This window comes from Xyrauchen texanus, chromosome 41 (assembly GCF_025860055.1).
Source record: "Xyrauchen texanus isolate HMW12.3.18 chromosome 41, RBS_HiC_50CHRs, whole genome shotgun sequence".
Lineage (NCBI taxonomy): Eukaryota > Metazoa > Chordata > Actinopteri > Cypriniformes > Catostomidae > Xyrauchen > Xyrauchen texanus.
In genome coordinates, this window is record NC_068316.1 from 28655266 (window position 1) to 28678185 (window position 22920).

The 22920-nt window shown below is 37.4% G+C and overlaps 1 protein-coding gene across 8 annotated transcripts in view; it reads right to left on the reverse strand.

Annotated features, from left to right (window-relative positions):
- The window catches only part of abi1a (abl-interactor 1a), a 72893-nt gene that overhangs the window by 20852 nt on the left and 29121 nt on the right, over positions 1–22920 (reverse strand). For 3 of the 8 annotated variants that reach the window (XM_052113548.1, XM_052113551.1, XM_052113554.1), the window contains exons 3-8: positions 21996–22172; positions 13550–13564; positions 10631–10734; positions 10349–10489; positions 2837–2937; positions 1513–1611 (exon numbers count right to left, since the gene is read on the reverse strand). In XM_052113548.1, coding sequence (XP_051969508.1) covers positions 1513–1611; positions 2837–2937; positions 10349–10489; positions 10631–10734; positions 13550–13564; positions 21996–22172 — 637 coding nt within the window. The remainder of the gene's footprint in view (positions 1–1512; positions 1612–2836; positions 2938–10348; positions 10490–10630; positions 10735–13549; positions 13565–21995; positions 22173–22920) is intronic. The other 5 variants (XM_052113552.1, XM_052113555.1, XM_052113553.1 and 2 more) reach the window with 3 other exon arrangements.

Below are 22920 nucleotides of genomic sequence, written 5' to 3' on the forward strand. Positions count from 1 at the left end.
GAATAATTACTCAGAATTGTGGTCCGTTGTATTTTTCGCAAAGCTATAATTATTACTTCAGAACACTTGAAATATAGCACATCAGTCATATGGAATACTTTAATGGATTTATTTTAATAATGTTTTTTGTCCTTTTCTAAAGCATGTCAGCACCTGATATTATTTGATTGTACAGAAAAGAGCAACATGAACATGAACAGTTTCATGGTAAAAAAATAAAATAAAAGAAAATCATACAGGTTTGGAACCACATGAGGGTGAGAAAATGAGGACAGAATTAAACATTTTGGGCAAACTATCCCTTTAAGGACCCATTGGTAACAGATCTTTACTCCATAGTACCTCATTCACAATGTTGGGCAAATTAAAAACCTTGAGTAACCTGGGCATGTGCACAAAAACACCTGCAAAAATTTGTTTGAAAATTTGCCTTAAAGGGGTCATATGTCAAGGGCGGTTGTCATGTCAGTTTTCTGTGCTGTCCCCTTTAAGGCTTCAATATTCAAGCCCACTGTGTTATAATTTTGCAGCTAGGTGTCGATAACTGCTCTTTATGGACTATGCTTTTTTAATAGTACAATAAACTTCTATGTCAAAAGACCAAGGACAATGTGATTCTTCATGACATGGACCCCTTTAAAGACTCAAAATCACAGTTATTACAAGTAGCTGAAATATTCACAAAATAATTAAAAGCAATATTGCCATGAAAATACAGGATTCACATTATGTGGACCGCAGGACCTTCAATAAAACTGCAAAGAAAAGTTGGTTAATGATTAAGAACAAGAATAAATGATTAAGGCTTCCCCCTTTAAGAGATAACCATCAAGGGCCTGATAAGAAATAACATACTTTAATGAGTTGTAGTTAAAAAATTGTCCTGTGTGTTTTCACTGTCAACAGGAAATACCCCTATGGAGGAAATCCCATCTGCCCTGGTAATGACAGATAACAGGGAAGCCCTTGAGACACAGGCTCCCAGATAGTGATGGGCGGAGCAACAAACACAGTGGAACACTGTGGCTCTACTAGACTTCACCACTGACACATGATATAAATGCAAAACAAACACCTCATTTAGCACATAATAATAAAGGCAATTTCTAAATGTGCCATAATAGAGTCAGTGATTTTGTGATTAATGCAACATAACGCTGGATAGATATTAAGCAGCATTCAGAAGGTACAATCATGGATCTTTCAAAATCTATTGTAGTGAGGAAATCTCTGACACCAACAAAGCAGCCTTAAGAAACTTAAAACTAGATTTTTCAATTTCTAAATATGCAAGTGGTGCATTGGAATTGTAAATGCTCTCAGGCAGTTCAGAGAGTTCTTCACAGTGTTTTTATATAATTCTGAAAGCAGCGATAAACCACCACCCAAAAAATTAAAACGTAGTAAATGTCAGCGCCACCAACCCAAATCATTAACACCTGTAAGTGACACATTCTGAAACATCACATACAGGCAGATGGTGGGACAGGAATGCTTGCGGGAGGGGCTCACCTAAAACAGCAGCTGGCATTGGTGGGCCCTGCCCAGGGAGGGGGGGTGGAGGAGGAGGGGCAGGGGCTCCAAAGGGAGGGACCCATGACATGGATGTGACTGCAGGTCAGAACCATCATAAAAGAAAATCCACTTTGATAGTTCTCATTCATTGATATCACTCTGACAAATACGCACATATATCTAAGGTCCTAGTGAGCTGCCTCGCAGTATATTGTTCACAAATTCAGCTACCTTCTAAGATAGCATCCTAACTGAAGATTTTCAGTGTTGATTCCAACAGAATTTGATATTAGCATGTTGCTAAGCTAACAACACTACTCTAAAAAGCATAAATATACAAAACATACACAAATATTGGGTAAAATTGGCCATTTACAATTAGATTAGCTTTGATACTTTTTAGTACGATTCAAATAAAGCTTAAACAAGGCATACACAAATAGTTAACCTATTTACATGTGAACTATTTTACTTTTACGATCAAATATTTTCAGTACTGAAAAAGATATAAATGCATTTTTCTCTCAATACATGTGTTAATGCCTAAAGAGTGCCAAAACAAGGTTTATTTAAACACGGCATAATGATGTCTCATACATTTTGGAACAGTTTGTCTGGAGAACAACTATGACCCCTTAAATTGCTGCCTTGGTAGGCAACACACCAGCTTTTGAAACAGAGCTCTACAGATTCCAAAATAGTTTTATATCCGAGCCTTAAAGAAAAACTTTTTTTAAAACAAATTTTTTTAAAACAAATTTTTTAAATAAACATGCAAAATGGCAACTATGTAGGGGATGGAGGGTCTGTTCCTCACAGTGGAATGGGACAGTAACCTCTTTTCTTCTAAAATCAATTTTGTTTTAATCTTCTCTGCAGAGAGATCACCTAAGACAGTTTTCCTTTTCCTTCCCTATCTCTTCATGTGTAGTGGCCTACTTTAACAAAACTTTAGCTTAAAAATGAGGCTGTGAAAGGTGTATGCATATAGTGCACAACAAATCCTGTTCCATTTATCACTGTAGTGTTTCTACTAGTGTAAGACTGTATTAAATAATAGATTTTTTTCTTTCCCCATTGGCAAATATTATTTTTCTTGGTTTAATTAAACTTTTTATATATATATATATATATATAAAAACTGGAAAATTTACTGGAAAACAAGACAAAATACTGATTAAGAAAATGACATTTTTCAGGGCCCAGGCAGAGGGAATATCAATAAAGAATGTATAATTGTAAAGGTAACCCTAACCTGTAGGACATTACACCCTAATGTAAACCATCAAACAACCAGCTTTAAATGTGGGCTGCAGCTCACCTGGGACTGAGTTGGGAATGGAAGGAGTTGGCACAGCGATGGGAATGCCAATACTGCTGCTGCCACTGTTCTCTCGACTGCTGCTACCCCCACTACTGCCACTAGAGAAAGAGATAGAGGAAGTCAGGTTATGTTCAGAATAGCATACCATACAACTCCTATTTCTGCAGTATGCATACTGTGTAGGAATGGGTTACGACTCACGATGGCAACTAGTCACGCAAATAAGCTTTATTTATTTACCGGAGAACAATTTAAAAGTGTATATTAGTAATACAAAAAAACATTATTAAGAGAGAATTATAAGAACATTATGTTACAATACATTATAACAAAGTAGTACATAAACACAGAATAGAAAAAAACAATTAATAATTTTAATAATTCATGAAACAGTCTTTAATGAGAGCATAAACAACAATCCCATGAAGCACAGCGAAATGATGTAGTCAAATTAATAAACAATGGAAAAATATAGGAATATTGAATTTAAGTTGTTGATTATAAGTATAGAAACAATATATATTAACCATTTTGCAAAATATTCAGATTTTTACAAATATATACAGGAAGAAAGTTGACAATATCTCGATTGCATTATTCACAGTACGTCACAAAGTGCTTGTTTGGTGGCACTTTGTTGCCTGCGATTCTCTGATTGGTGTAGTGTTTCCCTTCAGGATCATGGGTAGTGTAGTTCTTAAGCAGATTAATAACCTTGGAGCTCATGGTAACTCTGACTTTAGAGGTTTATCGTTACAAATTAATTTGCCTATGGAACAAATGAATGTGGTTTTTACTTCCAAAACCAGACGGTTGCGCTCTATAGCCAGACTTTGATTAACTTGCCCCCTGCTTTCCATTCCATTTCTTTGTGCTTCATCTAGCTTATTTAGAACGCAACAACACGTTGTGCTACCAAAGAGACACACGCTCAAATGGTGTCAGGAGATCCCGAAATAGATTAATTATATAGGGCATCTTTAAGTTCAATTAATCGACTAATCATTCAGGCAAACCACAGACTTGTCAATTCTGTAATGTAGTTTTGCATATTCCTAATACTGTGTGATGGGAGTTTTCTGTATACATGGAATAATTTAATGACCTACTAGTTTCCTAAATGTAATGTATACAACCAGAGCACACTGTGAAAAAACTGACTACTAAAGGACCCGAAAGTGATAAACCACCAATCTTTTCCCCCTAAATGTAATAGTACTGCCATAACACATGAAATTAAAATGTTAAATAACCATATGCATTGCCGAGATGATAACTGGACACTACTTGCGACATTAAATGCAAAGTAACTGTGATGCGACAATGTCAAATCCCACTGTCTGAAACATTGATCCTTAATGCATACCTGAAACACACCATTTTGAATAAAACAGTAGACAGTTCACAGCATATATAGTGCAGTACACTAGTATTCCATTCAAAACATAGCCATATTCAGTGGCTCCAATGAGGTAATATGACAACTGTTTGCAACACAATGTTACATAATTAATTCTGATTCACAAACTATTTTAAAAGAATAGTAAGCAGTATGGTTTATACGATGAAGTAAGCCTAGTATTCCATTCTGAATATAGCATATCATAAGCTCGTATGGTAAACTGACCTAGATACAAGCTTTGGTTTGAGACACATGGTGCTACAAATCCATACATGGTTAAGCATACATTTACTACAGATCAATTCATGGATTATTCAACACTGTATAGCTTTGAGCATCACTGCGTCAGTATTACACCCCCACATGGGCATGGCTTTAGAGAGCATATCTGATCCTCATTTTCTGCTGTGAGTCCATGAAAAGCCACAGTTCCATAGAAAGCAGAGGGGCCAACACTGCACTGCAAGTGCTTTCATTTTGCGTGGATTCCCACAGGACAGTCAATATTCCTGAGTATTTTTTGTCCCATTGTCTGCACTTCAAAAATACACCTACTGTGCTCAAAAACAACCAGGGATGTGCAAAACTTCATATCTTCAAAATAAAAGTCATCCCTGTAAATAAGGCTGTTAACCAGACAACAATTAGGCATGTTTTGTTTTACGCTATATGGACACTAAAGCCATAGTTATACTTCCATTTTGACGTGAACACTCAACTTAACTGAGCGCATATACAGGCAATTAATGCATGCACGCTATGACTGCTGAGACACCAGACATTCTCTTCAGGAGTTTAGACCCATAATTTGTCTTTTTATTCCTTCAGACTTGAGTTAAATGCAGGTATCTCCAGACCCACCCACCCACCCACCCACACCCACACCCACCCACCCACACACTTGTTGTTTTAACCTTCATCTCCTAATGTTTAGCAGCGATTACATCTAGCTTGTGGATTTACTTATTAGTACAAATAACTCCAAGCGCATGAAAATTCTGCACGTTCAAAGACGCATGGTTAGAAAAATCTAGTTTATCGCGTTTAGTGCTTGAGCACTTTGCTGAATACGAGATTAACGTCACGCATCCTGTGCCGAAGTATACTTTGGGCTTATGGCCCAAAATATTTGCTACGCAAGTAGCTATGCAACGCAAGAGCGACCATGCATCGTTGCATTCCAAAACGTGTCAGACCGCAATTCATAACAAAGCGCACTTAAGCGTTATCAACATTTCTGCAAGGGCCACTATAGTAAGCATTTGTGTAAACAGTCTAGTGTAATTGGTCAGTTTTCTCTTTCAGGTCAGTAAGTAAATACATTAACGCTGGGTTAATGCAGCAAGTAAATATTCTGACTACCTCCCCTGGAGTTGCAAGTTCGAATCCAGGGCGTGCTTAGTGACTCCAGCCAGGTCTGCTAAGCAAGCAAATTGGCCCGGTTGCTAGGGAGGATATAGTCACACGGAGTAACCTCCTCGTTGTCAGTATTATACGGTTAGCTCTCAGTGGGGCGAGTTGTGTATGGATGCCGTGGAGAATAGCGTGAAGCCTCCACAGGGCGTTACGTCTCCGCTGTAATGCACTCAACAAGCCTAGTGATAAAATGGACGGATTGATGTCTTAGATGCGGAGTGCTTCAATAGGAAATACATCAACATTGGAGTGATTTCACACATAAACTTACTGGTCAACCTAACCACCAAACTAGTCGGTTGTTAGATCACCATCCAACCAGTTGAACATCCGTAATTTTAACCTAATGGGGGGAAATGGTGATCTCACATTGTCCAATAATGCGCTAGGAACCCACTTGAGCTTGAGTGAGTTGAGATGCAGCAGCACAAATGGAGCTGAATAAGCAGCAAACACTCCTGCAGAGGAGATAATGGCTCAGGTGGAGACGGTGGAATCATACACTTCATCTTAATAACATAAGCGCACACACAAAGCACTGACTCAGCCAAACCTGACGCCCTTGATCACCGCTGACTAAGCGTCAGTACTTGGTGTGCACATACACACTGCAGCTACAGTTGTCACTTTACTAGAGTGCTTAATCCTGTTTTATACACACATTTTCTAGTGTGGGGATGTCTCTCCAATAAATATCCAACCAAATTTACTCCCAAACCAAAATTCACTGAGCGACTAGTTGTAAGTGTAGTGAGATCATTAGAAGTGTAAGACTTTTAAAAAAAGCTTGATCATAAAGGTTGATCAAAGCTATATTTGCAGTAAAAATGATCTCTGTTTTCTGATGCAAGACTAAGCTACATCATTTGCCAGCATGAGTTCCCATCAGGAAAAACATGCATTATTACTGCTAATGAATTATGTTTGAAACAATAAATCTGGTGGATGCAGCAGGCGACTGCCACGAGATCTGGCGTGTGGTGGCACCTTATACGCAAATGAAAAGCTGTGTATTATTTATGACTGCCAAAGTCACAATTACAGCTAACGGATGAGGCCAATTCATTCAGTCATTCATAGTTCAGTGCTTTTTAAGAGTTGGACAATAATAATAAAAAGAAAAACAAATCTCAATATTTTCCAGCCTTTTAACAATATATATCTGAATATTCAACATAAATACCAATATAACGGTACAGCAATAAAAAGTAATATTTACCTCATCAAACTTACCAACTCTAACTGTGCTGGACTGGAGATAAGTTTGTGTTAAGACTTTTACTGACACATTTATTTTGATATTCCCATAATGTGAATTGAGTTTCCTGTTCTAAAAGAAAGCGGTGCTGCAGCAGTGTAATGTGCTCCATGCGGTTACGGTCATCTATCGCCATCTTACCTTTACAAGCCCTTTGAAATGCAGGGTCTGTAAGTGAATTTGTTTAATAATGTTTTGCCATTATTTTGAGCACTTTATGTTTTTGGTGTTATATGTGTGATTATTGTGTAACCAGTTATGGGCTAATGTAGCAGTCCATTAACCCATGTTCAAGCATATTTGTCATTTCATCATTAATCTACTCATCATATCTGCAAAATATTTATCTAAGCTATGAAAATAGAACCTTTATCTTGTGTATAAAGAATACTGATACATCAGTATTTCATCATGCGGTGTAATTTAGGTCTGAAATTCATATTTGTATATATTCTTTGTAGTGTCACACTTTGCATGATAAAATGTCATAAACCGCATTTTTGTCTTTGTAGAGTTTATTGTGGAAGTGTTTAGTGGCTAGATAGCTGGGTTAATTCAAAACATCCAGTGAGTTTTTGCCAATTGTACAACTTTGTTACTAAAACCCTAAAATGACTGTAAAAATTACAATTTAAACAACAGCTCAAATAATACCCAAATCTAAACAGAAAAATGAATGCGAGTGCTTTTATAAAATTATCAGCTTCACATTTCTGTTAATACCCACCAAAAATTGGCTCCATACACTTCCATTGTTCCCCATTGACTTCCATTGCATGTGTCTCACTGAAACCACGATTTTTGCTTTTTTTAAAGATAAAGTGGAACAAGTCGAAATAATGTTTGTGGTAATCAACATTATGCCACAAATGCTGTCAATTAAGCTTAACATGTACTGAACCCAGAACATTCCTTTAACTTTTTATCAAAGGCAAAGCCATCAAGAATAAATAAATCATAAATATTTAATATATCGATGGAGTTTGCATGCATTGTTGCAGTCCTGAGTGTGCATTTGGTTTGTTTTGTGGGATGAGCAAGCTACAGAGAGCAGTTGAGTTGGGCTATGGCATGATAACATTATTTACAGATGTTAGACGTGAGGTCAGCTGTTTTCTCCAGGGGGCAGTAAGTGAATCTCCAGTTGTATAGGCAACATGCAGCTTAAACTGAGAACAATACACACACTACAAGATGAGAACGTGTTCTTGTGCTCAAACAAAGCTTGGAGCACAACTCTGAATGCAGCGATCTCAAGATGTGTTTTTTCTAAGTTTCAAATTAACTTGACACAGCAACCTAAAAAAGGAAAGTTTATGACGCAAGGCAACCAAGATGCTCCAAAAGCATCTGTCTGACACAGGTGTACATTGATGCATCCTTAAACAAGCACTTATAATAGATCTCAGACTGATTTACAAATTTAACTGTTAAATAGATTGCTGTGAACTGTATGCCAATGATTGACTTATGTTCAATAATATAGAAATAAACAATATATTGCATTCTAAAGCCACTTTTTGTATTGACTTTATGCTTCACTTGTGTGCCAAAATAATGTAATGCATTTATAATTATCTGTATTATCGTTGTTTTATAATTATTTAAATATAACTGTTTATAATTATTTAATCTTTATATATTGAAATATTGCCCTGCGATGGACTGGCAACCTGTCCAGGGTGTCCCCCGCCTTTCGCCCAATGTTAGCTGGGATAGGCTCCAGCCCCCCGCGACCCTGTACACAGGATAAGCGGTTGACGATGGATGGATATTGAAATATTGTTATTTGAAGGGCTCAGTAAATATTTATGTATGCGATTAATTAAATTGTCATCCCATGTAATTCATTCGATTAAACATTTTAGTCATTTGACAGCCCTAATATAAACACTTATTTTACACAAATACATATAAAAAATACAATAATTTAAAAAGAGAAAGTATTTATTATCTACTGACAAGGGTGTTGGTAGATTTTGGAAAGCTAAAACTACTACACCTGTTAATTCAACGATTCTAGTTCCTTAATGCATCTATTGATGATTATTTTAGTAATCTTTAGAATAAATGTTTGTAAATAAGAAATGCAATTCTTATTGGATTTACTGCACTCAGCAGCCTGTTAACAAATGATGACATCATTTCATATTTTAACAGAATAGATTTTTGCAAATGGTGCATAATGTTGATAGCCATAAATATATTTTAGACGTGTTCTCTTAAAAAAAAAAGCAGCAGCAAAACAAAATTGTCCCCACTTACAATGGGGAAAATTTTTGGAGGGTGTAAAAATGGCAGAAGTGTAAAGCTTATAATTTTAGAAAATATATTTTTAATTCTTCCGTTTAAACTTGTGTTATTTGAGCTGTAAAGTAGTTGAAGTTTTTACAGTCGTTTTAGGGTTTACGGTGTTATGTCATCATTACAACAAAGTTATAAAATGTAACTTTTCACAGACAATGTTAAGTGAATTTATGACACCAAAATTATGTTAACACACGTAGTTTGTCTTGTGTATATACTTTTTGAAACAGAGTATTTTAAACATTTACAGATTGGCAAGTATCTCACTGGAACATAGATTTGAGTTTTTTTAAATAAAAGGAGTGATGAGATGGAATACATTTTTATATACAAATCAACATTATGTCATAAATGCTGTCGATTGAGCTTAACTTGTATTGAACCTGGAATATTCCTTTAAGATATGAAAATTAAAGGAATAAATAAAATCACTAATAATTCTGAAAAAAACAAAAATTGTGGTGAAGTATACAGCAGAAAAGATTAAGTAAATTCTACTCAATTATACTTTTTGTACTCAATTTAATCATGTAAAAATATATGCTTTAGCTACCAAGCAAATACAACTTATGTTTTTTATTTACTAGCAATGTTTGTGTGGAAATTGTGTCCTAGCTTTTTTTTTTTTTTTTTTTTTTTTTAAGTAAACCCCCACTACCAATTTTTTTAGGTTCACAACAAAACTAATATGTATACTCAACCATCCATTTCAATTCAAGTTGAACATGACGAAATTAATGACTTGCACTTTTGATTCACTAAAAATAAATGGACTGATAAAAGAATTTCGTCCAGTAGGAAGCACAGTAATGTTTTTCGCAGTAGATTCAAAATAACCCACTCATAAGAGTGGTCACATCACTTGTCACATTACTCAGTGTTGCAGTCCCGCTGAATAGCGGAACAGAAAACAATATCAGAGTATTTTAGCAAAGTGTTACATAAGCATTGGCAGAACAATGCAAGTTCAAGAACCATTAAAGAAACCGAAAGACATTAGGTCAATTATTCGGTTCCCCTAGTAACCAAAGTTATTTCACACAACATGTGCAGTTATCGGCCAATGTGATCTTAAAATGGCCAAACATTGGCCTATGTCTATCACACATCTGTGCATGTGGGTTACCTGTGTGTTCTCGGTCTCTGGTTGAGCGATGCAGTGCGTCCAGGACTGTGTTGGCTGCCCAAGCGTGCTGGACTCGTCATGTAATCGTTGGGAACTGTTGGAGGTTTCACCGGCTCAAGTGTTTTATAAGGATTGTTACGCCTGCGACAGGAGCAAATGAATAAGTGTAGACCCATTTTAAAAACAAATTCTGTCTGAAAGATTTACAATATTGGTTTGAAACATTTCCATTCTATTAACTGTGACTTTTGATGAAATAATTTATCTTCTGAAAAGTCTTACCCAAGAGTGCCTCGTCCTGATAGGGGTGGGCTGGGGGGTTTCTGTGTTGGTGGGTTGGTCCTAGAAAGAGTACCTCCTCTGATTGATGGATTGTTGCCGTGTTGCTGAATGAACAAGCAGAAAGTCTGTTTAAGTATTTAAAGGTCTTGAACAGGTTACACAGATGACTACAGATCTCCATGGAGCAGAGAGGATGGCTTTACCAGACCAAACAATCAACCAAATGTTTAGTTTGGACTACAATGAGACAATTTTTAGATCTTTACAAAAAGTAAATGCAACAAATGGCTTAAAATTAGAAAGAAAACTTTAATATATTTAATAGTGGTTGACCAATAAACATTCTTCATTGGCCGATATCTAGAGAACAGGATGGCTGACGGTTGATATGATGATATGTACACTAGCAGTCAAAAACCTTGGGACACACCTATTCATTCTTATTAATACTTATTTCCAATTTTTAGAATAATAGTAAAGTCAACAAAACTATGAAATAACAAACGGAAGTATGGGAATTACGTAGTGACCAGAAAAAGTCAAAACTACACTGATGAGTCAAAAAATTATGACCACTCACAGGTGATGTGAATATCTCCTAACAAGGCCACATGTCAAGGTGTGGGTAGATTAGATGGTAAGCAAACAATCAGTTCTCGTAGTCAACGTGTTGAATGCAGGAGAAATGGGCAGGAGTAAAGACCTGAGCGACTTTGACAAGGGCCAAACTGTTATGGCCAGATGACTGGGTCAGTGCATCTCTAAAATGGCAAGGCTTGTGGGGTGCTCCCGGTCAGTAGTAGCCAGTACCTACCGACAGTGATCCGAGGAGGAACAAACCACAAACAGGTGACAGGGTGTTGGTTGCCCAAGGCTCATCAATGCACGAGGGCAACAAAGACTATCCCGTATGGTCTGAACCGGCAGAGGGTCTACTGTGGCACAAGTTACACATTTTTTTAATGATGTTTATGGGAGGAATGTGTCACAACACAGAGTGAAATCGCACTCCGCTGCGTATAGGGCTGCGTAGCCGCAGACCAGTCAGAGTGCCCATGATGACTCCTGTCCACCGGCAAATGTGCCTACAATGGGCACGTGAGAATTGGAACTGGACCTTGGCATTAACCATTGTACAGTTTTCTTTTACATCAAGTGGACGGCTGTGTAAGCGTCAAGAATTTATGGCACCAGGATGGCCTGTGGGAAGACGACAAGCCAGTGGAGGGAGTGTGATGCTCTGGGCAATGTTCTGCTAGGAAAACCTGGGTCCGGCCTTTGATGTGGATGTCAATTTGACACGTCCCACTTACCTATAAATCATTGCAGACCAGATACACCCCTTCTGGGCAATGATATTCCCTGATGGTAGCAGAATCTTTCATTAGGATAACGTGCCCTGCCGGTTTGAGGAACATGACAGAGTTCGAGATGTTGCCATGGCCTCCAAATTCCCCAGATCTCAATCCGATAGAGCACCTGTTCGATGAGCTGGATGAAGAAGTCCAATCCATGGCGACTCCACCTCACCACTTACAGGACTTGAAGGATCTGCTGCTTGTGTCTTGGTGCCAGATACCACTGGACACCTTCAGGGGTCTAGTGGAGTCCATGACTCGGTGGGTCGGTGCTGTTTGTGGTACGCAGAGGATCAACAGCATATTAGGCAGGTGGTCATAATTTTCTGGCTCATCAGTGTTTATTATATTTGAGATCTACGAAGCAGAACCCTGATTACATCATCAAGATCATGTAGTCCATTACTACCAAACACTGAATGAAATAAATATATATATATATATAAAATATAATACAAAACCATCCAGGAAATTAACATTAAAGCACAAACATCGGTGAAATAAACACTGATAACCATAAAATAAACAAACAAAATGTGTCAGGAAAGGCCATACAGCATAATTACATGTGCAACAAATGATTTTTTTGCATTTGTACTTGATATAGTATTAAAACTAGGGCTGTCAATTGAACGCATTAATTCAGCACAACTAATTGCATAAAAACTTTTCTGCAGTTCGAATTTTCCTACCATCGGAGGAGTTCAAGCTTGAAGACCTACTTTCATTTTTTTACGAGTCTCAGTCAGCAGGGCGCAGTCAGGCTACGCACAGCTGTACAGATGAAAACACAGCAGGCAGCACAAGATGAGGACATGTTCTTGTGTTCAAACACAGCTGTATGAAGCCCAACTCCGGATGCTGGGATTTTGAGACGTGTTTTTCTAAGTTTCAAACAACGTTAAACTTAACAACATCCTAAAACCGCTGTGACATAATGAAGTGACATCTAAACTGAGATGCTCAAAGTGTCTGTCTGACGAATTCACATAGACGTGTCCTTAGAAAATCCCTTATAATAAATCCATCTCAGACAGATTGACAAATGAAATTGCAAAATGTTTTGCTGTGGCCACTGATAGGCTTATGTTCAATAATATGGAAATGAACAATACAGTATATTGCATTTTAAAGCAATTTTTTGTTTTTCCTATTCAATGCTTCACTGTTCCTCAACAATTATGTAATGTATATTTTATCGGAATTATTATATTCGCTATACATTTATAATTAATTTATATTAAAATAATATATTGGAGAAAAATTTAGGGGAGGCGGGGATTTCTCTTCAAATATTGATATATGCCATTAACTGGTTTATAATAGAATTAATTTTATTATAAATTTTTTTTTAGAAGATTGACAGCCCTAGTTTATATTCAATTAAATTCATAGAGCCATGTAAGACAAATCAACTTAATTGGGAAGAACTGGGATTGAAGCTTGAGCTACAACTACAACACATATGAAGAGGTTATGAGGGAGGAATTAACATGGGAATATAAGTATTTAACAGGATCACGGGGTGGGGTGGGGGTGGTCAATGGATAAGTACACTTACCTTGGCTTTAAGCCACTGCCGTGGGCAGCATAAAAATAGAAATTGATTTATAGAACGAGAGAAAGAGAAAAGGAGAGAAAGAGGGAGAGAAAGAGAGAAGCACGTCAAAATCACCATGTCTCAGTTCAGAGATCTTGAAGCAGGACAAAAGCACTTGAAACCTCAACCTGCATTTCGGCTCACTAGAGCGGAGATGAGCAGTGACAAAATGCTTTTTCCTTACAGTAAAACACAATAATTACACTTCTAAAAGACCCAATTTACACAGAAACACTGAAGTGTGCATTGTCTCCTGCAGAACTGCTGAATCAGCGTTGTCACAATGAAAGGCCATTGTCAAAGGCATGTGCAGTGACCGTTCTGCACTACAGTGGCACATTAATAATGCACTGTCCCCTATGAACAGTGTTCATTTTCCTTTGTAATTTTTGTCTTTTGACAAATACCCTTTCAATTTAGTATTTCATCAAGTCATGTTTGTTCATTTTAGTACATTTTACTTTGACTAAAATGGTATATAATTTTAGTAGACAGAAAAACTTGTCAAACTGTAACAGACCAAAATATAAAATATTAAAATATTTTGAAAAATGTAAAAACTACTTACAACTATTAAACATATATCAAACATATTAAAGATTAATATGATTAATTCATAAGTAACAAGTAACAATAAGTAACATGATAAAATGGTCAAGAAAAGCTGATCTCCTGAAATTATGGCATATAATGAATACACTGAAGTATTTGCTACTTTTTAAATGTTACTCTGTTGTGAATTCCTGACACTTATAAGTTTAGGATATTGCATTCGATTTTGTTTAGCAAGTTATGCATTCTGACTAGTGTGTAACTTCATTCACTTCATTATCGGTTGCAATATTGAGTTTATGTTGTGGACATAGCGGATTGTCACATTCAACTTCACTGGTTCATTCAAACTGATTATCAATATAATGCAGCTTTTCATGTCATCTTCGTTATCGTTGACAAAATCAAAAACCCATTGTCAAAGAATATGTTTGTCAGTAATGACACCTAGACTGAGCTTCTAGTTCACTTGGAGGCCAAGACATTTGATGAAACAAAGATCGGCATTTTGAGACAGAAGATTATAAAAGGAAAATGTATTTTTCTAGTACTTGCTGCCATCTAGTGGAATAAAATAAGACTATATGGAGCGAGTCAGTATGAACCGCACCAGAATTATATGCTTACAAATGTTAGGAGAAACAAAAAATGATATTCATCATAAGATTGTAAAAATATACAATATTATTTATGAATAAGTCTTTTATTATTATTTGTGGGGGTTTCTGAAAATATTAGACCAATTTTGGGCAATTAGTTAACAGTATGTGTAAATGGCGAGCTTTTAAATTTGAGTGAAAAATTGCAGGTGTAATTTAAATTTCCATTTCAAGCACCACCCCCATTTTTCATTGAATATCTCGGCCTCTGAGTGGACTAGAAGCTCTATCTAAATTTCATTGAAAGTTAAGATCCTCCCCTTTGCCATGTTGTATAATATTTCATCAATAGTAAATACATTATTTCAGATGATTTATTTAGCATGCTTTTCCTGCTGGACTGGACATCTAAGATCTGACATTGGTTTATTCACGCAAGCATACTCACAGACAAGTAAACTGCCTAAGGTAAGAGCAGAAATAAAGTTTAGCTATTTGGGGATTACAGCAGCAGTGACCAGTGCATTAAAGAGACGTTTGTATTAGGGATGGCACCAATCGAATACGTCGATTGGTATCGGGTCCGATACTGAAGTTTGAACCCGGATCGGGTATCGGTCCGGTGAGCACGATCCAAATACGATACAGCTCAAATAATAAAAAATAACCTTCAAATCACCATTTAAGTAGTCCATAAAACCCGTACATTTTATTTAAGCCGTTACGGTCATCCAAAAATCTTTGTGAATTACAAAAGACTGTTTAATAATATATACAGTCAGCATGCACAGCCAAGTAGTCTCGGGCACTACGCTGTACTGAACGAGCGCAGCTCTGCTGACATGCACACATTAACATGCGCAGAGGCTTGTGATGCGCTGCTCCGCGCAATATGTGGTCGCTCCACACAAACTCCATCTCAGGTGTAGATGATCAATAGATCTGTCCGCCTATAACAAGCATTGAGAAAGGTACCAGAAAAGCATTTTACCAGAAGTTGAATGAGAAGCGTATTTCCCTACTGTGAATTAGCCTACAAACAAACACTGACTTCCTGGAGTGCTCGGCGCCAGACTTACAAAATAAAAGCCTTAAGAATTAACAACTGAAATGTATTACCAATGTATAGTAAAATGATTATTATTATTAGAAATAACAATAAAAATATTTTAGGCCTTATTTTTTATTTCATGTAACAAATGCAGATGTGATGGTTATCTATGAAAAGCTTTAAAACGATACCCCATATGCCTGACTTTTGTATTCGGATATTAACATAAGCATAAACTTTTTCCGTGACATAGCAACCCCTTTTGGACCCACAGAGTTGAAGAGGTTAAGGAGTCATTTTCCCAACAACTAGCATTGCAGCGTGACGAAACACAGCATTGCTATTTCTTTGTATTGCAAACAAATCGAGTGAGCGAAGACACGCTCCTAGAATGTCTTCTCTCTTAGAAATACCATTGGGAAGTCTACTTCATTTTAGTAAATAGCTTCATTTGGACTGTTCTTTTCAATGAACCACCTTTACAAAACTGACTCACCAATTGAATCATGACTCAAGTGTTTCCCAGAGGTTCAAGTACATTTCAAGTATTATGATTTTGTTAACAAACATTTGATTAATCTGCCATTTATCACTTTGTTTTGGAATCAGTTATTAGTTGGATTTAGTATAAATGTATGTGTAGCTTAACTGTGGTTCAAGTACTTTAAATAATGAGCGGCTGGTAGCGTAGCAAGCTGCTGTTTTCAAGATTTCAAGCTGGTTTTAAGGACCAGATATTCCCCATCAGGGAAACATACATGCAGTGTTCATTTACATCTCTGTGGAATCAGCAGAGAGCACAATCCTCTCTCAGCCAGACAGAAATACAGCTTTAATGTATCAAACTCTTGACAGCTCCAAAATCCTCCACGCTTAAGACTGCGAAAGCACTCAGGATAATGTTCAATGAAACAGATACGTGAATGGGCAGAGAGAAGGAATGTAAAAAAAAAAATTCTCAAAAGGGAAGGGAAGTTAACGAAATTAAAGAAAACATTTTCAAAACACCATCTGAGAACTCCTCTGCATTCCGGAGACTGCTGACTAAATAAATCTCATCTTTTGCAAACTTGCAATTTGGCCAAAGATGCTGTAATCCACCCTGTCAGGTGACTCAGGGTTACGGATTCTGCTGAACATCAAGTCAACGTCAAAAGGTGGAATAAAATACTGCTGGGATTTTCTGTCACAGTTGTCTTCAATACTAAAATTAGGGCTTTGGTAGTACATCTATATTGATACCTGATTTTATTTTAAATATGATAACATATACTGTAATTGTTGGTAAAAATAGCTGTTATCAGACAGTAAAGGTTAATTCCTCTGCTTCATTCAGTTTCCATTCTGGCCACTGAAACAAGGCCAGAATAGTTTAATCCATCAATAGGGATAAACTGCCAGTGGTCATACAGCCATCTTTATACAAACTAGGGCTGTATTGTCCTACTCGATTAATTGGTCGATACGTTCTGGTTCGACCAAAATTCTGATTGGTCGATTTTTTGCCGCATTCATTTCATCAGTTTTGCCGCGCTGAGGCGCGCTCATCTCATCAGGTGGAAAGCACTAACTGCTAATGGGGGGGTTTTCAGAGTACCCCTGTTACACAGGTAACAGTCTGTCTTCAGAACACCCCCCTTGTTTTCACTTTTTTTGGATTAGCCCAACCCACTGGAGAAGAGCAGTAGATAGGCTATATGCGGAATATTATTTCTTGTATTATATTAGTCAGTCCTCGTCCAACATGTCGACAGTGTGGCAGCATTTTGTCAAAATTGACGGGAAAAAGGTAGAATGCAAAGTTTGCAAGAAACAGTTTGCCTTCCACAGCTCGACGACAAACATGTCGTATCATCTAAAAGCGGTAAGCTCACTTGTCTGCGTTAGGTTGCCCTGTCTGTTTTGAGTGGGCTAACGTTATATGAAAATATCAGTATTGGCATATTTCAATGTTTTAGTGTAATAATCGTTTTATAACTGCAGGCGCACCCATCCGCAATGACGGTAGCATCCCCCACCCACACTCAGACCACGCTGGATTTTAAGCCTCCTTTATCATCCAAACGGAAAAATAAAATCACGGAAGGAATTGTTAACTGTATTGCTCAGGATATGAGGCCCATTGCTGTTGTGGAGGGCCAAGGTTTTAAGAACCTGTTAAAAGTTTTGGAACCTGGATATACACTGCCAATACGCCACACAATCATGCATGCACTAACCGCAAAATATGCGGGACTCAAAGAGAAAGTTTCAGAGTTAATACAACACAGCGAGGCACTGAGCTTGACCACAGATATGTGGACATCTCTTAGAATGGAGTCCTATATGACAGTGACTGCCCATTTCATTGATGGAGACTGGAAAGCACAGAGTCTTGTGCTTGAGACAAAACAAATAGAAGAGGCGCACACAGGAATAAACATTGCTGCGCGACTATCTGAAGTTGCTGATTCATTTGGAATTCAAGAAGCAAAGAGAATTTCTATTGTATGTGACAACGCGGCTAATATGGCACGCTGTGTGGAAACACTAAAATCACATAAATGTGTGGAATCACATAAATGGCCAGAGATGCAGGGCGTCAGGTGCGCCGGGCACACTTTGCAGCTCTGTACTCAAACAAGATCCAATTTGTCGTGCCGTGGCTGCATCACGTCATCTGGTGGGACATTTCAAAAAGGGGCACAAAGCAAAAACTGGGCTAAAACAAAAGCAGGAGCAGCAAAACGTCCCTCAGCATGAACTAATTCAGGAATGGAACTCAACATTTTCGATGTTGGAGCGACTGCTGGAGCAACGCTGGCCCATTACCGCAGTGCTGTCTGACCCAAACTTTACAAAGAAGAGCGACAGCAGTACACTGGACCTTACCACAGCACACTGGAATGCGGTAGAGGACATTAAAAATGTGCTGAAACCGATGACAACCCTGACCGAGCTGCTGTCTGAAGAGGACAACGTGTCCCTGTCTGCAACAGTACCCATGCTGGCAAACTTAAAGAAATGTCACCTGGCCATCGCGGATGATGACAGCCCCCTTACCAAAAAAATGAAAAGCAAGCTGGTCGAAGAAATTGACAGTAGGTGGGAGTTTAAAAACCGAATGATGATGACTAACAGTGTATACATTACAGCTGCAGTAGTAGACCCTCGTTTTAAGCAGCTGTCTTTTCTGGATGATGCCAAACGAGACGAGGCCTATACAGTAGTTGCACAGCTAGCAGAACGACTGAGTGCACTCAGCGCAGTGAGCGCAGTCACAGGCACAGGTGAACCTGGAAGTGAGGAGGAGCAACATGTGTCAAAAAAGCAGAAAAATTACAAAGAGAAGGAGATTGCTATGCTGTTATGCGAAGATGAGGACGACGAGGTTTCTAGAGAATCAGGTGGGAGAAGCACAGTGACAGAAGAAATTAAAAACTATCTTCAGGACAGAACCAAAATCGACTCCGGACCATTGGGGTGGTGGAAAAAAAACCAAGACAGATACCCAAGCCTGGCCCGAGTTGCAAGGCCTATACAGGCGGGATTTATTGTCAATAAAGCAAGAAGCTGTCTCCTTCCAAAGAACGTGGATATGCTTGTGTTTCTCGCACACAACACAAAAAAGTTTGGAGTGGACACTGATTGAAGTGTACTCTCTGTGAGTGAGTAGCCATGTTTTATTTCATTGTTTTTACATTATTTCGTTTTGAACATTAATACATTTTTTAATGTTGCACATTTATTTAAAGTATTGTTGGATTTGGGCACTTATTTTTATTTATTTTTTTGTAGCCTAACGTGCAATTGCGCTGTGCCCACTTTGTGTTAGTTTTGAGCCTAAGATGCTTTATTTTTCAGTTATGCACTTTATTTCGTTTCTGCTCTTGATCTGGTTTGTTTAATAAATATTATTTTTTTTATTAAAGTGGATGTGCCTTTTGTGTTTATTAAGAGTAAAAGCTTTAAGTTAATAGTCTATTCGTGTCTCTGAAAAATGATAGTGTCTGACAGTTATAACTTCTTATTATAACATATGACAAAAATAATTGTCTAAATTATGTTGCATATTCCTCAACAGTTCTTGTGATGATATCACATGACAACATAGTAGGCCTACTATTTTCGGAAATCATAGGCTATGATATTACGCAGGTGCACGTGATGCAACGCTGTCAGAGCCGACATATTCATGTGTCAGACTCATTTCAGTGCAAAATAATTAGGTCAAAAACGGTTTAATATACTGCAAATAGCCTACTAGTTTTTTTTTTATGTTTATTTATAATTAATTTAGGCGGACATCAAGGCTACCAAGTACTGCGCACAGTGCGCAGCTAATTCATTTAACGTTTTTTTTTCTAACGTTATTTTTAGTCGATTTTTAGTCGAAAACTTCAGGACTTCAGTCGACCAAGATTTTCTTTGGTTGAATACAGCCCTAATACAAACAGAGGTTAGCTTTAACCTCAATAAATGTAAACTTGTACATTAGTATTGATCATGTGTGAGGCACATTCTGTAAATGCCTGTTATTGATTGGCTGTTGGGTGAAAGGCGTCACTGAAGCCCTAATCCCAAATGAATGCCAATGACACTCACAAATACCAGTAGATTAAATCAGTGCTTCTGTCACTGGGTCAAATGTTATTACATGTTATTACACACCAGTACAGCAGATAACATTGATGAATGCTGTCAACACATTGAAAAGCTGGAATGAGGACTACATACATTGTTTTTCCTTTTTTCACAGGGAGTTCATTTCAAAATGAAAATCTAGGACTATTTTAATGGGGGGTTGCCCACAATTCAAAAAGAAAATATGAATTTTGAATGCCATTATAATAAAAGGAGAGCGGTTTCAAAAGAGCTTTAAAAGCAATATACTCCGCAGATAACACATTAATTTTGTTCTTTTCCTTACACAAAGCTACTGTTGGGCTTCAAAACACTTGGAATATAGCGCAAGAGCTGTATGAACTACATCTATGGTGGGTTTTTATTAAGTATATTTTTGTAAATTTGACTTCCGCTGGTCTATCCATGCCGGTTTCCGCCTATGAGCAATTCCACAATTAAAAATTAATAAATAAATTCCAAGAGACACACAGTTGTGAGATAAAAACACGCAATTGCGAATATTTATTGGAAATGCATGTATAGACCTTGTATAGACCTCACAATTGTGCCCATTTCTGGCAACTGCAACCATTTCTCGTAATTCCATGTTTATTTTTCAAAATTATGACCATTTCTCGCTATTGTGTATCTGTCATTTGTTACTATATTTCGCAATTTAATACCTCGTAATTGCATTTTTATTTTGTAATTACAAGTTTATATCTTGCAACTGGAGTTTTATATCTCAATTTAGTGTTTATATCTCACAATTCTGAACATATCTTGGAATTGCTTGTTTAGGTCTCATAATTTTGAACATGTCTTGAAATTGTTTGTTTATATCTCGCAACTGCTTCAATTTCTCGCAATTGTAACGTAAAATCTTGCAATTGCGACTTTGTCACAATTGCCAGAAATAGGCACAATTACAAGATATATTGTTTCTAATAATTACATGTTTATATCTCAAAATTATAACTATTTCTCACAATTGCATTTCACTCATTTGTAACTATTTCTTAGTTTAATACATTGTAATTGCGACTTTCTTGCAATTGCGACTTTCTCGTCATCGTGTTTCTCTCATTTCTGGTTTAATTTTGTAATTTTACATCTCTGTGGAGATAACTCAATCTCGTAATAGAGTTTGTATTTCGCAACGTTAGTTCTTGTAATTGTATGTTTATCTTGCAATTTACAACTTCTAGCAATTGCGAGTTTGCGAGAAATAAAGTCACAACTTTGAAATTCACAATTATAAGAATTTATCAGAATTTCTTCTTTATTTCCTCCATGTCTGGATCTGGCTTCCATTCTGGTCACCATATGCTCGACTGATTTTGGGTGAATGATTTCTTTAATGTGTCATTGTGGCTTTTTGCAGACACGTCCCTATTTATTGCTACTTTAGAGGACAACAGCACTGCACTAACTCAATTGAATGGGGATAAACAGAGGGTTTAGACAGATAGAGATCTGAACACAGGCTGGGTTGTTGGAGTCTGATCTCATTACAGACGTCTACCTCTGTGCTTTCAAAGACATGTGGCCACCACTACATTTTGGAAGCGAAAGACACGAAAGATGGAGAGATCTTTACCTTGACTCCATGGCCCACATCATCCAGTACTGTGAAGTCGACGGGTTTCCTGATGTACCTCACAGGCCGCTCCAAGTTTCCTGGAGCGATGATCTTATGAGTCCTTGATGTGTTTTTATTTGTAGTCAAGATGCCAATCTCTCGCCGGGCAACCTTTTCCTTATGGATGTCCACAGTCTAATGAAGATAAGATAAAACACAAAATAAATATATAAACAAATAAAGGGTTTAATGAGTGACAACAAAGTCCAGGAAGATGGTTTATAATTAGTGGGGAAAGCAGCAAATACAGCGATACAGGGCCATAATCATGATATACGGTTAATGTGAAATTAGTGTGGTGGATGTTGACAGCAATTTACCACTCCAGCAGCTAGTAATTGAAGAGTTTCTTCACTTCAACCCAGCAATTTCATTCACAAAGGTGTCTGAATCCTGTTATCCATTTAAATGGAGCTAATAAAGAACAAACTCTACGGACTTAAAAGAAAAAAAATCTATTAGTCCAACTGAAATCAAACATTTAAAGTATATGTAAATGTACAGACTGAGGGCAATGCATCATGGCTCTCTGAATGTACACTCAATAGTGTTACATTTTCAGTTCCCTTTAAAGGCTTAACTTCAGTGATTCTTCATTCAGGCTTTATGGGTGACGAGTTCAACCACACACACACACACCATTCGGTAACAAATAAAATGTTTATTGCCCTGATCCAAAGTCTCTCTGTTCACAGCAGAGCTGCAGAGCAGATGCAACCAGCCTTCTGTCAAGATAAAAGATCTGCTGTGTCTGCTGTGGACACCAACAGAGGATTCCATTCATTCCTCAAAGATGTGGAGTCAGAGCAGCACCAGCTCCTATTCAACACCAGGAAGAAGCCTTGTGCTCTGCGCTCTTCTAAACCTTAAAGAATGTAGTTAT